This window comes from Argopecten irradians, chromosome 11 (genome assembly GCF_041381155.1).
Source record: "Argopecten irradians isolate NY chromosome 11, Ai_NY, whole genome shotgun sequence".
Classification (NCBI taxonomy): domain Eukaryota; kingdom Metazoa; phylum Mollusca; class Bivalvia; order Pectinida; family Pectinidae; genus Argopecten; species Argopecten irradians.
In genome coordinates, this window is record NC_091144.1 from 2397203 (window position 1) to 2414244 (window position 17042).

The 17042-nt window shown below is 35.5% G+C and overlaps 1 protein-coding gene across 1 annotated transcript in view; it reads left to right on the top strand.

Annotated features, from left to right (window-relative positions):
• LOC138335667 (exportin-7-like) overlaps positions 1-14658 on the top strand; it is a 33536-nt gene extending 18878 nt beyond the window's left edge. The window contains exons 19-28 of the mRNA XM_069284829.1: positions 4501-4589; positions 4899-5006; positions 5819-5901; positions 6224-6278; positions 6776-6935; positions 7358-7496; positions 8262-8422; positions 8749-8847; positions 9159-9286; positions 10855-14658. Of these exons, the coding sequence (XP_069140930.1) occupies positions 4501-4589; positions 4899-5006; positions 5819-5901; positions 6224-6278; positions 6776-6935; positions 7358-7496; positions 8262-8422; positions 8749-8847; positions 9159-9286; positions 10855-10975 (1143 nt within the window). The 3' untranslated portion in view covers positions 10976-14658. The remainder of the gene's footprint in view (positions 1-4500; positions 4590-4898; positions 5007-5818; positions 5902-6223; positions 6279-6775; positions 6936-7357; positions 7497-8261; positions 8423-8748; positions 8848-9158; positions 9287-10854) is intronic.
• Positions 14659-17042: the final 2384 nt, after the last annotated feature.

A 17042-nucleotide genomic window follows, 5' to 3' on the forward strand; every position in this document is an offset into this window, starting at 1 on the left:
CATGAAAATAACCTGCTACCGCAGTTTTGAACATAAATCTTTTGTACTTGTGGTTTTGTTACAAATTATCTACATGAAAATAACAACTGTGTTTGCTACATAAAAACTGCTCAACAGTTTGCACATAAATCTTTTATACTTGTGGTTTTGTTACTAATTATCTACATGAAAATAACCTGCTACAACAGTTTGCACATAAATCTTTTATACTTGTGGTTTTGTTACTAATTATCTACATGAAAATAACCTGCTACAACAGTTTGCACATAAATCTTTTATACTTGTGGTTTTGTTACTAATTATCTACATGAAAATAACCTGCTACAACAGTTTGCACATAAATCTTTTATACTTGTGGTTTTGTTACTAATTATCTACATGAAAATAACCTGCTACAACAGTTTGAACATAAATCTTTTGTACTTGTGGTTTTGTTACTAATTATCTACATGAAAATAACCTGCTACCGCAGTTTGAACATAAATCTTTTGTACTTGTGGTTTTGTTACTAATTATCTACATGAAAATAACCTGCTACAACAGTTTGCACATAAATCTTTTGTACTTGTGGTTTTGTTACTAATTATCTACATGAAAATAACCTGCTACAACAGTTTGCACATAAATCTTTTGTACTTGTGGTTTTGTTACTAATTATCTACATGAAAATAACCTGCTACAACAGTTTGAACATAAATCTTTTGTACTTGTGGTTTTGTTACTAATTATCTACATGAAAATAACTGCTACAACAGTTGCACATAAATCTTTTATACTTGTGGTTTTGTTACTAATTTCTACTGAAAAAACTGCTACAACAGTTTGACATAAATCTTTTATACTTGTGGTTTTGTTACTAATTATCTACATGAAAATAACCTGCTACAACAGTTTGCACATAAATCTTTTTTACTTGTGGTTTTGTTACTAATTATCTACATGAAAATAACCTGCTACAACAGTTTGCACATAAATCTTTTGTACTTGTGGTTTTGTTACTAATTATCTACATGAAAATAACCTGCTACAACAGTTTGAACATAAATCTTTTGTACTTGTGGTTTTGTTACTAATTATCTACATGAAAATAACCTGCTACAACAGTTTGAACATAAATCTTTTGTACTTGTGGTTTTGTTACTAATTATCTACATGAAAATAACCTGCTACAACAGTTTGCACATAAATTTCTTTTATACTTGTGGGGGGGGTTTTGTTACTAAATATCTACATGAAAATAACCTGCTAACAACAGTTTATAACCTGCACATAAATCTTTTGTACTTGTAACCACACAGTAAGTCCAATAACGCTCGAGGTTGTCAGTTCATGTTAAATGGCGGTTTACAGTTTCAGTATGCTCTTAAAATTTGGAAATCCCTGAACTTGTTTTTGATTAATCTGATTATTTAGATAAAAAATGCAGAGTTGGCATTAATGAATTCCGTAATTAGCAAAAATTACCTGGGTATTGTTTGATAGTCAACAACAATGGCAGACTTATTTTCGTACCATGTATTCAGACAGTGCTAGTTATTGTTCCTACAAGAAAATAATAACTAAAATTCATCAAATATATCAAACAATCTATTTAGATATTGATTATTTAAAGGATTTATGTTTGTGCAAAAAGTCAGACTATTGAAAAGATCTTATCTACATGAAAAATAACTGCACATTCAGTTTACACATAAACCTTTTACTTGTGGGATTATCTACATATGATTTCATGTAACAGTGGAGTTTTTGGACTTGTGTATTTAACTTTAGCGTGTTTGAAAAATAAATTTATTATCGATCTCTTTGACATAAATCTCTGTACATTGTGGTTTTGAATATCTTCATCAGCAAGTATATGAGCTTTGTATTAAACTTGTATTTGTTATTAAATCTACCTGAATTAATCAAACAGTGGTACATAAATCTTTTTAAAGTATTGATTAACTTTTATTCACATGAAAATACCTTACTGTTATTAAATCTTTTTTATTCCTATGGTTTACTGAAGAATTTTATTACGTATGAAATATGAACTGAGAAAACAGTTTGACTAAACTTTTTACTTGTGAATGTTACTAATATATCTACATGAATTTAATCTGCTACTGATTTACATAAATCTTTTGCAACTGTTTTGTTAATGAATTAACGTCAGTGATGACGCAAAGGCTGCTCGATTGCAAAAATTTTACCATCACGCATTATATTTTGTACATGTACAAACTTTGTTGTTAAAAGTCTGAAAATGTATCTATCACGAAAAACGAAAATAACAAGTTTGTATACATGAAAATGGCAAAATTAAGCACTGGCGAAAGTTTCTCAACTTTACAGAAGAAAAAGAAAAATCGTCGGAAATTCTAACAGTTGATTTGTAGGACGTGCCCTACAATGACGTCTAGTGGTGACCTCTTAAAAACCATTTCATTCATAAACTTTCATCATAAACTTCCATTCATAAATTTCATATTCCATTGAATAATAATCTTTTTGGACCAATCAGTAGTCATGGGAAGATTGCCTTCTAATGGTAGAATACACAGAGTGTGTATAGATTACATAGAGTGTTATATAATACACAGTGCTGTCTTGGTCAACTGTTCCTTATACCAGTACTTCCTGACTGTTGTCTACTGGTGACTCCTCTGTCCAACTTACATAATCTCTGTTAATGATGATTTCATATTGGACTTACTATCTAAGGCTTATAGACCTGAGAGTTATGAAGTAAACAAATCAGATGTTCTTTCTGTGTACCTTAAAATGTGTTTTTGTAAATGATTGTTAAAAAATCAAATCTAAGGTAAAGGCAATATAATTCATAAGGCTGCCCTGATGTGTGCATGGTTTTATCAAAATAAGTGTATGTGCAAAACTCATTTTTAATGAAGACTTTTGTTTTCTTTGTAATTTTAAAAATCTTTTATTTCATGAAGGAACTTTAATTAAGAAAAATGTAAAAAGAAAACATATGTATTTTCTGTGATCAATGGAATGTTCTTGAAATAATTGATATCAAAGTCTTTATAATATGGTTTATATATTTTGATTTTGGAAATTCATTTGATTTCATTGTATTTTTAGCCCACCATCATCATGGTGGGCTATTCAAATCGCCTTTCGTCCGTGGTCCGTCCGTCCTTCCCGTCCGTCCGTCCGTCCGTCCGTCCGTTAACAATTCTTGTTACTGCTACTTCTCAGAAAGTACTAAAGGGATCTTTTTCAAATTTGATATGTAGGTTTCCCTAGGGCCCTAGTTGTGCATATTGCATTTTTGGGACTGATCGGTCAACAAAATGGCTGCCAGGCAGCCATCTTGGATTTTGATAGTTAAAGTTTGTTACCGCTATTTCTCAGAAAGTACTGAAGGGATCTTTCTCAAATTTCATATGTAGGCTGCCCTAGGGCCCTAGTTGTGCATATTGCAATTTTGGACCGATCAGACAACAAGATGGCCACCAGGCCGCCATCTTGGATTTTGACAATTGAAGTTTGTTACCGCTATTTCTCCGAAAGTTATGAAGGGATCTGTCTCAAATTTCGTGTGCAGGTTCCCCTAGGTCCCTAGTTGTGCACATTGCATTTTGGGACCGATCGGCCAACAAGATGGCCGCCTGGCAGCCATCTTGGATTTTGATAGTTAAAGTTTGTTACCACTATTTCTTAGAAAGTACTGAAAGGATCTGTCTCAAATTGTATTTGTAGGTTCCTCTAGGTCCCTAGTTGTGCATATTGCATATTGGGACCGATCGGTGGACAAGATGGCCGACAGGCAGCCATCTTGGATTTTGGTAATTGAAGTTTTATTACCACTATTTCTCAGAAAGTACTGAAATAATCTGTCTCAAATTTCATGTGCAGGTTCCCCTAGGTCGCTAGTTGTGCATATTGCATTTTCAGACCATTCGGTGGAAAAGATGGCCGATAGGCCGCCATCTTGGAATTTGATTATTGAAGTTTGTTACTGCTATTTCTCTGAAAGTACTGAAACAATCTGTCTCAAATTTCATATTTAGGTTCCCCTAGGACCTTAGTTGTGCATATATATTGCATTTTGGGACCAATTGCTGAACAAGATGGCCAACAGGTAGCCATCTTGGATTTTGATAATTGAAGTTTGTTACTGCCATATATCTCAGAAAGTAATGAAAGGATCTTTCTCAAATTTTATATGAAGTTTGTAGTAAAAGTTTGAAAAGCAGAGAAAAGATCCATTTTTCCATTGTCAGACGTAGATCATTCTTTGGTGGGCGCCAGATCCCTTTGGGATCTCTTGTTCTGTTTCTGCTGCGTTGTATTTTCAGTACTTTGATATTGTTTTTGAATTAATATTTCTTAGAATATTACATCATTTAATTTGAATTTGACCTGAATTCTGTGATAATAACAGAGCTGGTTATAATATTGTGGACTATTGGTTAAAAAAGGGTTACTAGTGTTCGTTGGAATCCTAACCAATGAAGACTTGTTTCTATATGATTGGTTGTTTTTTTGCTGCAGCGATCCTTAGTAGGCCTGGCGCGAGATCTGAGAGGCGTGGCGTTTGCCTTTAACACAAAAACCAGTTATATGATGCTGTTTGACTGGATGTATCCTTTTATGTAGAAATTGATAGCAGTTTTGTTGAAAAAAGAGAATTTAAAACTGATATATGTATTTTATCCCTTTGTTTATAGAGTGAGGTGCTGTTTTCTACTACCAAAGATAATAAGGTTCTCCATAATCAAGCTTGGGACAGTTTCCATATCCTGAGCTTTGTGTGTGATGTCACATTATGAGAATATAAACTGGACATATTTGTTGTATAAAAAAAAAACTTTATCTTTTCCTCGATCTGGTTTTCTTTTGGAAAATTGGCAAACAATTAGTAAACAGTTAACCTCCTTAACCAGAATTAGTTATCCAACATACACACCGGTCTTACAGCGGGCGATAGAGCTCTGGTACCACGAACCAGCTGTTACTACACCTGTACTAAAACTAATGGCAGAACTAGCGCAGAGCAGGTAGGTATTGGAAAGGGTAAGAGCAAATAAGTGGGGGAGAGGGGCCGAAATAGTCAAATAAGTGGGAGAGAGGGGCCGAAATAGTCAATAAGGTGGGGGAGAGGTACAGAAATAGTCAATTAGGTGGGGGAGAGAGGCGGAATTAGTCAAAAAGGTGGAGGAGAGAAGCATACATAGTCAAATAGGTGGGGGAGAGGGGCAGAGCAATTAGGTGGGAGAGAGGGGCAAACCTAGTCAAATAGGTGGGGGAGAGGGGCAGAGCAAATAGGTGGGAGAGAGGGGCAAACCTAGTCAAATAGGTGGGGGAGAGGGGCAGAGCAAATAGGTGGAAGAGAGGGGCAAACCTAGTCAAATAGGTGGGGGAGAGGGGCAGAGCAAATAGGTGGGAGAAAGGGGCAGAGCAAATATGTATGAGAGAGGCAGAGGAAATAGGTTGGGGACAGGGGCAGAGCAAAAATGTGGGGGACAGGGGCAGAGCAAAAATGTGGGGGAGAGGGGCAGAGCAAAAAGGTGGGGGAGAGGGGCAGAAATAGTGTCAGTATTTATATTTGTTTATAGATAATATTTTTTATTGTGATATTCTCACCTAATTTATTTTAAACAATTATGAGAGCAGTTACTCACAAAGGCAAATTAGCTAGAGCAATTGTAAAAGAAGATAATTGATTACAAATTATAAGAATGCTGCTGTTTGGAATGAGTCTTTTATTTTACAAATTATAAGAATGCTGCTGTTTGGAATGAGTCTTTTATTTGAGTTCTGCTCCAAGTATTGTTGACTAGAAAGTTATTTTGAATCTTCGTCTCTCTAGGTCTCAGCGGTTACTGTTTGATGTGTCCTCACCAAATGGATACTTGCTATTTAGAGAAGTCAGCAAGATGATTGCAACATACGGTATGTACCACAGGATGTTTTGTTTTGTATGTCTATCACTTGAATGATTTCATGTTTCCGGGTCACATCCTGTCACTTGTTCTAGGAGTTACATCATCATCTGACAAATGACACAGATTTATGTCACATGATCTCATAACCAACCAGATAGATTTATTGTTATTGCTCAACTTTTTAGAAATATCAATAACCGCTATGATATCATTTCAGTGTTGTCTGGTGTGTTGTCTTTTTCTGTACTTTTCTTTATTGTAGTAATTTCAGAAAAATCCTTGTAAAAATTAGAAGTTCATACATGTAGTTAACGTGTATTTTGTTTCAGGCTCGCGAGTGTTGTCGTTAGGAGATATACCAAAGGACAGGACGTACCCGATGAAGTATCCTTTATACCAGACAAACATACCTCTTCACTGTTCTCAACTGTAGTGATTGTAAAGAGTGTTTGTGGACTTTGAGAAAGGAAGCATTACATATAAACATGTAATCTTTGAAAATAAATTGAATTGCTTTTTGAGGAAATGGCATTTCTGACATTTTCTGGAAATTCTGTATGCAGCAGCACAACATTATTTTCATGTCTTGTATTGTAAACTAGCTTTCTTTTGCAGCTAAATTTCACAATTTCCATTTCAAATCGAGGTTCGTAAAGATTTACATTCGTGGATTTTAAGGAATGAAAGTAAATTTCACTCAGTATATATGAGTATAAATATTAATGTAGATATCAATTCACAGAGATGAATTTTGTAATTTCACTTGGATACATGAAAGATGATCGGACAACAATATCTTCCAATATTTATTGTAAAATAATTAAGTTTCAAATTGCTCACTTAGATATAAGATATCTGGTTGATCCTTAACTCTAACCCAGATTAAAGGGAATTTCCATATGTTTCTCGATGTTAAAGGCAGCGTTGTGTGGGTCGTATGTAAACTTCGGTGTGTTCAGACTTTACGGAGACGACGCACTTGACAACGCGTTAGGAATGTTTGTAAAACTTCTACTTTCAATATCACAAAGGGATCTAATGGTAAGTAATATCAATATTTTGTACTTTCTATTAATAGTCATCTATTGGAACCAGAATTTGATATGGGGATAGTTCCTCATTGTTCCTCCATCAATTGGTTCTTTCACTCTATCTTGTACTTACTCCATCTCTTTTCTTTTTACAACAGAAATGTCATGATTATATTCTACAAGTTGCATTCACAAACAGGCAAGTTGGTATCTTTGGAACCAAAAGGAGGTCACTCTGACCTAGATTTAAACTGTTTAATGACATTAAAGGGGAAAAAAAAATGTGCGAGGTCTACCTAAAAGACCATATTTCTATGACAGGTTCACTCATTTGTGATGGGAGTATATCATGTATTCTTGGAAAATTTGTATAGTTGGTAAAATGATATAGTTTTAGACTAATCCATGTTTTTGTGTATATTCTGTAAACAGGACTACCCCAAGCTTAGCCAGAACTACTACGGACTGTTAGAATGCTTAGCCAATGATCACATGACATTTATCAGTAATCTGGAGCCTCAGGTGTTGTTCTATATCCTGACCACCATCTCCGAGGGACTGACAGCACTAGGTAAGGAAGGTCAGGTGTTATTTGCAACATTTTGTAGGCAGAATGTGTAGCAACAGGTAGGGGATTATATAATTTCTACCAGAACCATTCAAACCCGTTTCAAAATTTTGATATGTTACTACCCAGATGTAATAGATTCCATGATTTCTGACATATAACTCCTTATCAAATTTGAAATATTTTGTTGTCCTTGATGAAATTCCACAATATAGTCTCCATTAATTTGAGGTTTTTATATTGCTGTCTTAATCGTTTTATAAAAAGTAGTAGGTTGATAAGAATACAATCAAGAAATGATTCAAGATAAAAAACAATTTAATTAAATTAGACTTGTAATTCCGCTCCACTTTAATACTCTACTTTATACTTAAATACAAGATCTAACAATGTCGGTTTGGGGTCACCTCAGCGTGACCTCCAGCCAAGAATACTTTTGAGAGAATTAACCATACCGAAGATTTTGTAGGCAACACGGTGATTGGCTATCTGTAGGGGTTCATGCTGAGGTGACCCCCATTAGGACATTGTTAGATCTTGTATTGGAGTGTAACGTAGAGTTTCTTAGTGGAGAGGAATCACAAGTCTAATTTTAATTAGATTGAATATTAAAAAAAGTAGATGAATTGAATCCTTGAAATATGTTTGTGGACAAGAAAAGTGGAGTGCAAATAGGTGAAAAGCCCATCTAAACAAGTTCAAAATATTAACAAATATTTATGTAAAATTGAAATAAAAAGCAGTTGACTTTGATGCTCTGTCCTTCAGACACAATGGTTTGTACGGGATGCTGTGCTACCCTAGATACAATCATCACCTACTTGTTCAAACGTCTCACATCCAAAAAGAAGAAAGATCACCAGGGCACAGTGCCAGACAGTACAGCCTTCCTGCGTATCCTAGAACTCCATCCCGACATCTTACAACAGGTACTCTATAAATAGCAGATCTCGGATCAGTTTAAGATAGCTATATCACAATTAGTGAACAAAGAAGAAAAAAAGAAAAAAAATTGATTAATTAAAAGCTACAACCACAAAATTGTGTTTTCCAGGATACAAACAATAAGAAATAATCTTCATTGTCTTGAATTAAATGCAAATTAATGTTCAAATTTTCCAAAAACACTAAAAAGAAGTGTCTGAATTGAAATTTCTTGTACTGTAATGATTTATTTTGGTTTTCATTTGCCATCTGCTATAATAATTAGGGAAATTTGAAGTGCATACTTAATATCACTGTTATTTAACTTCAGATGCTGTCAACTGTACTCAATATTATCATGTTTGAAGACTGTCGCAACCAATGGTCAATGTCGCGGCCACTCTTAGGTCTTATTTTACTAAATGAGGAGGTATGTATTCATAATCTTCACAACTATAGAATGAAATTACTAAAAGATCCAGGAATTGATTAAAATTATATTAGTTTATTTCACCAAATGGACCAAAAATAAACCCCAGCTTAATATGCTTGTTTAGCTGTCTATGTAACTCAGACAGAGTTTTGATATGAAACATCAGTAAGTTAGACAGTGACTATGATATTTTCAAACCACTGTAGTGAGTTTAGTTTGATTTTGTTACAAGACTGCTTAGTTTGACACGAGTACCAGTATATAATAAAAAAAAACTGTTTGATTTAAAATGTTTGTTTTGGTTTCAGTACTTCAACAAGTTACGAGATAGCATAATTTCCAGTCAGCCAGCAGATAAACAGCAAAGGATGGTTCAGTGCTTCGAAAACTTAATGCATTTAATCGAACGGTCATTACTGACCAAAAACAGAGATAGGTAAGATATCTATGGTGATTCTCTAACCACATAAGATATTCTATGGTGATTCTCTAACCACATAAGATATTCTATGGTGATTCTCTAACCACATAAGATATTCATTGGTGATTCTCTAACCACATAAGATATTCTTTGGTGATTCTCTAACCACATAAGATATTCTTGGTGATTCTCTAACCACATAAATATTCATGGTGATTCTCTAACCACATAAGATATTCTATGGTGATTCTCTAACCACAAGATAAGATTCTCTACCACATAAGATATTCTTTGGTGATTCTCTAACCACATAAGATATTCTCTCTAGTTGGTGATTCTCTAACCACATAAGATATTCTATGGTGATTCTCTAACCACATAAGATATTCTATGGTGATTCTCTAGCCACATAAGATATTCTATGGTGATTCTCTAGCCACATAAGATATTCTATGGTGATTCTCTAACCACATAAGATATTCTATGGTGATTCTCTAACCACATAAGATATTCTATGGTGATTCTCTAACCACATAAGATATTCTATGGTGATTCTCTAACCACATAAGATATTCTATGGTGATTCTCTAACCACATAAGATATTCTATGGTGATTCTCTAACCACATAAGATATTCTATGGTGATTCTCTACCACATAAGAATTCTATGGTGATTCTACCACTATTTATGTGATTCTCTAACCACATAGATATTCTATGGTGATTCTCTAACCACATAAGATATTCTATGGTGATTCTCTAACCACATAAGATATTCTATGGTGATTCTCTAACCACATAAGATATTCTTGGTGATTCTCTAACCACATAAGATATTCTATGGTGATTCTCTAACACATAAGATATTCTATGGTGATTCTCTAACCACATAAGATATTCTATGGTGATTCTCTAACCACATAAGATATTCTATGGTGATTCTCTAACCACATAAGATATTCTATGGTGATTCTCTAACCACATAAGATATTCTATGGTGATTCTCTAACCACATAAGATATTCTATGGTGATTCTCTAACCACATAAGATATTCTATGGTGATTCTCTAACCACATAAGATATTCTATGGTGATTCTCTAACCACATAAGATATTCTATGGTGATTCTCTAACCACATAAGATATTCTATGGTGATTCTCTAACCACATAAGATATTCTATGGTGATTCTCTAACCACATAAGATATTCTATGGTGATTCTCTAACCACATAAGATATTCTATGGTAATTCTCTAAACACATTGACCTAACAATAGGACATGTTGTTCAGGTAACAAATTTGTGATTGTTATCCCCACAATATTACTGGTCATGTTTTCTTATCTATAAACAAGTATGATATTGGATCCAAAATGTTACTAGGAAAGTTTCTAATTTTCCATAGTACATGATAATTCCCTTATCAGTCTTGCGATGAATTTCTTTCCAATTTCCACAGTTTTATACCGAGTTTTCAAAAAAATATTCAATTTTATTAAAATCAAATGATATTGGAATGAAACTTTCAGATATTTTTTTTCTCATTTTATTTATTTATTGATTGATTGTACTTTGTATTTCAGGTTTACACAGAACTTGTCAGTGTTCCGTCGTGATGTGAATGACTCTTTAAAAGCCCCTGGAGGCCAAAGTCCGATTCCTTCATCGTCGTCCTCCTCACTAGACATGATGAGTTACAGCTAATGTTAGCTTTCTGGTGTGAATGTGTTCCTAGGTTTTCTCTTTGTTGCCTGACCTGGGCCTCCCAACCCATGGTATGGATGTCCATTAGGGCGATGTTACCTGGTGACTGTAGGTATGGATGCAGCCATACTGTTAGGGTGGATCTGGCCCCATGGACACTAGTCGATTGGGTTCAGGCCTCGGTCTGACAACTTGTGGTATGAACGGTCTATTAACTGGACACCAAGATCTGGTGTGAATGGTCATTTTAATGATAAAACTTTTGTTGGAGTGGCCTATCATTCATTTCAAATGTGGATTATCATTAGCAGCCATGTGGATTATCATTGGACGACATGAGATTATCATCAGAGGTAAAATGAGTTATCTTCAAAGCTTGAGTGGATTATTTTTGGACATCATGTGGATTATCATCAGATGTAAAATGGATTATAGGAGGTTGTGTGGATTATCATTGGAAGTCTGTGGATCATCTTAGAGATCGTGTGAATTATCATCTACTGTAATTCGTTACAGCGGCAGTATACCTATCTGGATGGATGACCAATGTTTGTGTGGAATGTGATTTTCTCTGGTTTAACACAGGACACCAATGAAAAGTGAGGAAAAAACCTTGACAATACCAAGAAAGATAAATATCAAAACATCTGCTGACCATGCTCTTTGTAACTGTGAAATTGCTTTGAAAGTGACACAAGATTGTTGTACAATTGCTTCTTCAGTTCAGTCTAGATGAAAATGTCTGATAAGTATGGTCTATTAATGGCTAGAAGTGTTTATAACACATATCACAATAAAATTTATTAGTTTTAAAATGAAATCCATAATTGTCAGAAATAAATATCAAGTAAGAGTGCTTTAACACAAACAGCTGGAGAGATTTTGAGAACCAAAAGCAGGATTTCCTTTGATGCACGTTTTGTGTGTATGTGGACTCCTAAAATAAAATGACAGGGGAGTCAATGTGAAATGTATTTAACATTTTGAAATGACAAGTATATCTAAGTGAGATAGAGTCATTACAGTATAAAATGTACATGAGCATATAAAAATATCTTAGTACCGCAGACATATTACTGTAAATCAAAATGGATTCCAAGATTTTAGTATAGGACTCCATGTCTAGCTAACGGAACCCTAACAAAGTCAAAACTGAAGGAAAAACAGTTTAGGATAGGTTTGAAATATCAGTTAAAACATAGTGAACGTAGAAAATTGTGGGTGGTTAGTGTTCATAGCAACAGTGTGGTACCTGTTCATGTTTAAGGTGAAAAAGCTTGTTTCTGATTGCAGGGATTAATCTAGGTTTTGGGAATTTGAATCTTATTATATTTGTCCAAAATTATATTCTTTTGACGAAAAAGTACTGTTAAACAACTAATTTTATTTTAAGATTTAGTAAAGCAAGATTTTAAGCTCAAGAATGAAATATTTGAGTTTATTATAAAATATGCAGCGCAGTAGCTGTATGATAAATATGAAGAAACTTGCAAACAAAAGTCTTTAAAAAATTAATGAAAAACATTTTTTAGCCTCAAATGGTGAATTTTTAAATCTTCAGGGGAATTTTAGGCAAGAGGGTAATTAATTCCTTGAGGGTAAATTTACCCATGAACGTAAATAAATCAGAGCTAGATTGATCCCTGGATTGGATGACATCATGTGTAAAGTGAAAGAGCGTGTTTCAGATTGGATGACCTGTTCATGTTTAAGGTGAGAGAGAGCTTGTTTCTGATTGGATGACCTGTTCATGTTTAAGGTGAGAGAGAGCTTGTTTCTGATTGGATGACCTGTTCATGTTTAAGGTGAGAGAGAGCGTGTTTCAGATTGGATGACCTGTTCATGTTTAAGGTGAGAGAGAGCTTGTTTCTGATTGGATGACATGTTCATGTTTAAGGTGAGAGAGAGCTTGTTTCAGATTGGATGACCTGTTCATGTTTAAGGTAGAGAGAGAGCTTGTTTCTGATTGGATGACCTGTTCATGTTTAAGGTGAGAGAGAGCTTGTTTCTGATTGGATGACATGTTCATGTTTAAGGTGAGAGAGAGCTTGTTTCTGATTGGATGACATGTTCATGTTTAAGGTGAGAGAGAGCTTGTTTCTGATTGGATGACATGTTCATGTTTAAGGTGAGAGAGAGCTTGTTTCTGATTGGATGACATGTTCATGTTTAAGGTGAGAGAGAGCTTGTTTCTGATTGGATGTTTTAGGTCTATAGAAGGATGCTGTTTAAAGGGACATTATACCAACAGTTTACAATAACGGGATGTGTCAGATTTGTCTATCGGTGTTTTTGAGAAGGATTTTCTGTATTAAGGTGGAATTATTGATCTGAGGAAGTATGTCCTTGGAAAACATGTCCGTGGGGGTATTGTGTGATAGTGATAGAAATTCTTGTATACATGGATTCTAAACAGACATTTACAACATTTTTACGCCCCTTTTTTCGTTCTGTTGCAAGTATCCGTTTTCATCAGCTCTGATCATTTTATTTTTATTTTTTTTGGTGCTGAATCAAATGTGCTAGAAGTAGTGTATTGGACCAGCTGAGTATGTGATTTGTACTGGATAACTGAAATAATGTATGTAATGAGAGAAAGGCTAGAAGTCAGGACATAATCATGCTTACAATGGAACCTTTATCTCCATACGTATGTGATAAAAGGTCTTTAGTCAGAGAATGTTAAAGTGATTTGAAATGTATTGAGATCTATTTTGAAAAGTGCTGGTTTAACATAAAAATCATTAACCAGTTATATACAGCATAGTGCTTACAATGTTTATGAAAAAGTGCTTTATTTACAAATTATGAGCATGTATTGTTCAAAACATTATTTTGCTGCCATTAAAAAAGTCCCTTTAATAATTGTAGCAGTGCTTCCCTTGAGAGATTAAGGGATAATATTGATGTCAGATTGTGTCATGATAAGTAATTACTGTATATTGATAAATCTCCGAATTTGTAACCTCACATAATGGAAATGTTGATTCATTTACAATTACTATGAGGGTATATGTGATATTGCAACAGTAAGTTCTGGGGTAATGTTATATCTATCAAAATATTGACTTTGTCAATGGGCGGGACTGATGACAAGTTGTAATGGGATGTTGTTGTGTGATGGGCAGGTGGGCGGGACTGATGACAAGTTGTAATGGGGGTGTTGTTGTGTGATGGGCAGGTGGGCGGGACTGATGACAAGTTGTAATGGGGATGTTGTTGTGTGATGGGCAGGTGGGCGGGACTGATGACAAGTTGTAATGGGGGTGTTGTTGTGTGATGGGCAGGGGCGGGGTTATGCTATCATTGCATGCTTCAGAGGGAAAGCTGATGACATCATGACATGATCCTAACATTGTGTGATTGGGAAACCAAGAGAAATTGATGATATGACTGGGTGAGTGGAATTCTGACTGGATGGAGTAGTAACAGCACCATAGTGTGACTGGTTAAATAACCTTGTGTGATCTGTAAGTGAAATATCTGAGAGCTGTACATGTCATTGTTTAGTCTGTATACTTCAGTCACACTAATATTGCTCACATATGTGTGTCATAGTAGAGCATCGTACAGCAGTAACATATGTGTGCTGCCTGGGGTACAGATTCTGAAATTTACTGTTTTCCATGTTGTTATTCTATAGTATGTTGTTTGGAGGAAATAAAACATGAATGATAATGATACGTATGTTGTTAGATGAATTATTTTTATCCCATAACTATGCATGTTTCACAATGAAAAACCCATGTGATAAATCCTGTAGCAGTTGGTTATCGTTTATGTTTACACACATACGACGCCTCTGATGGGTCAACTCCAAGATCTCTTGATTCCGATAGGCTCTCAACTTTGGGCTACTTTTCACAGCGCGTTTTCTTTTAAATATCATTGTATTTACTGTTTAACAGGGAGCTGCTTATTCAAAGTATTAAACAATAGAATATTGGCTCTTTATGTATGCGCTATATTTTATGGTGAGAAGTTATCACTACGCATTGTATGGTGGTAAGTTTCCCTGAATGAAGATGAGAAAATGGTCACCACGGTATAAATATAGAGTTAAAGTTATGGGATAAATAAGTTCCCCAACGTGTGACTGTTTATCATGTTTATCTAAACTCTCGTTAGTTAATTTTCAAAATTTGAAAATTAACTAACTCGAGTTTGATAAACATGATAAACCACAGTCACTTGTTGAGGAACCTCTATCTCTACGACTCATTAAACCTGTTCCTGTGGTCAATTGATCAAATATTTACACAAGTGTGTGAGATGTTCACTTGTTGAGGAACCTCTATCTCTACGACTCATTAAACCTGTTCCTGTGGTCAATTGATCAAATATTTACACAAGTGTGTGAGATGTTCTGATCAAATATCAATTTTAAACCATGACATAGATTTGAATAATCACCATATCGGTGAGATAGTTGGACCAGATCATCCTACAAGTTAACGTACCGGTAGATTTGTACAATCACCAGGAGCTGGGTAATATACCATTTAGTTGGACCAGATCATTAGCCCACCATCATCAGATGGTGGGCTATTCAAATCTCTTTTTGTCCGTGGTCCGTGGTCTGTCCTTCCGTCCGTCCGTCCGTTCGTCCGTCCGTCCGTCCTTCCGTCCATCCGTCCATCCGTCCGTCCTTCCGTCCGTTAACATTTCTTGTTACCGCTATTTCTCGAAAAGGGCTGAAGGGATCTTTCTCAAATTTCATATGTAGGTTCCCCTAGGGCCCTAGTTGTGCATATTGCATTTTAGGACCGATCGGTCAACAAGATGGCCGCTAGGCCGCCATCTTGGATTTTGATAGTTAAAGTTTGTTACCTCTATTTCTCAGAAAGTACTGTAGGGATCTCTCTCAAATTTCACATGTAGGTTCCCCTAGGGCCCTTGTTGTGTATATTGCATTTTAGGACCGATCGGTCAACAAGATGGCCGCCAGGCCGCCATCTTGGATTTTGATAGTTAAAGTTTGTTACCGCTATTTCTCAGAAAGTACTGAAGGGATCTCTCTCAAATTTCACATGTATGTTCCCCCTAGGGCCCTAGTTGTGCATATTGCATTTTAGGACCGATCGGTTAACAAGATGGCCGCCAGGCCGCCATCTTGGATTTTGATAGTTAAAGTTTGTTACCGCTATTTCTCAGAAAGTACTGAAGGGATCTCTCTCAAATTTCACATGTAGGTTCCCCTAGGGCCCTAGTTGTGCATATTGCATTTTAGGACCGATCGGTTAACAAGATGGCCGCCAGGCCGCCATCTTGGATTTTGATAGTTAAAGTTTGTTACCGCTATTTCTCAGAAAGTACTGAAGGGATCTCTCTCAAATTTCACATGTAGGTTCCCCTAGGGCCCTAGTTGTGCATAATGCATTTTAGGACCGATCGGTTAACAAGATGGCCGCCAGGCCGCCATCTTGGATTTTGATAGTTAAAGTTTGTTACCTCTATTTCTCAGAAAGTACTGAAGGGATCTCTCTCAAATTTCACATGTAGGTTCCCCTAGGGCCCTAGTTGTGCATATTGCATTTTAGGACCGATCGGTCAACAAAATGAATTTTAGAGGGATAAGTTACTTCTTAAAACTATCATGCAGTAATACAGACACAGACAATGATTGTGCTCAAGATTTTTTGTTAAGCTGATGAACACCCCACATAATTCCAGAAGTCTCCCTTTCAACAACTTTTTCTCAAAAACCAAGAAACCCAGAGACCTGCGAAATTGAGAGATCCGAGTGATATTAAAAAAAGCAGATGTTGAAAGTAAATGGTGTTGTCATTAAACATATGCATCAAGTGAGAAGCTGAAGTTTGTATTAAAATATTTCATGTATGATTATGTTCACTGTAAAGAGACAGTATTGTAGAAGAACAAGGAAAATACACATTCCTGTCGGATGCCTCGACCAGGAATCGAACCCGGGTCTCCGGCGTGGAAATCTAAGGCTCTACCAACTGAGCCAAAGAAGCATGCTCCGTCAGCTGAGTGACAGAGACCGTATTTAAAAAATGTACAAATCACACCGACCCACTCCTTTTACACTACTCCCCCTGTTTTT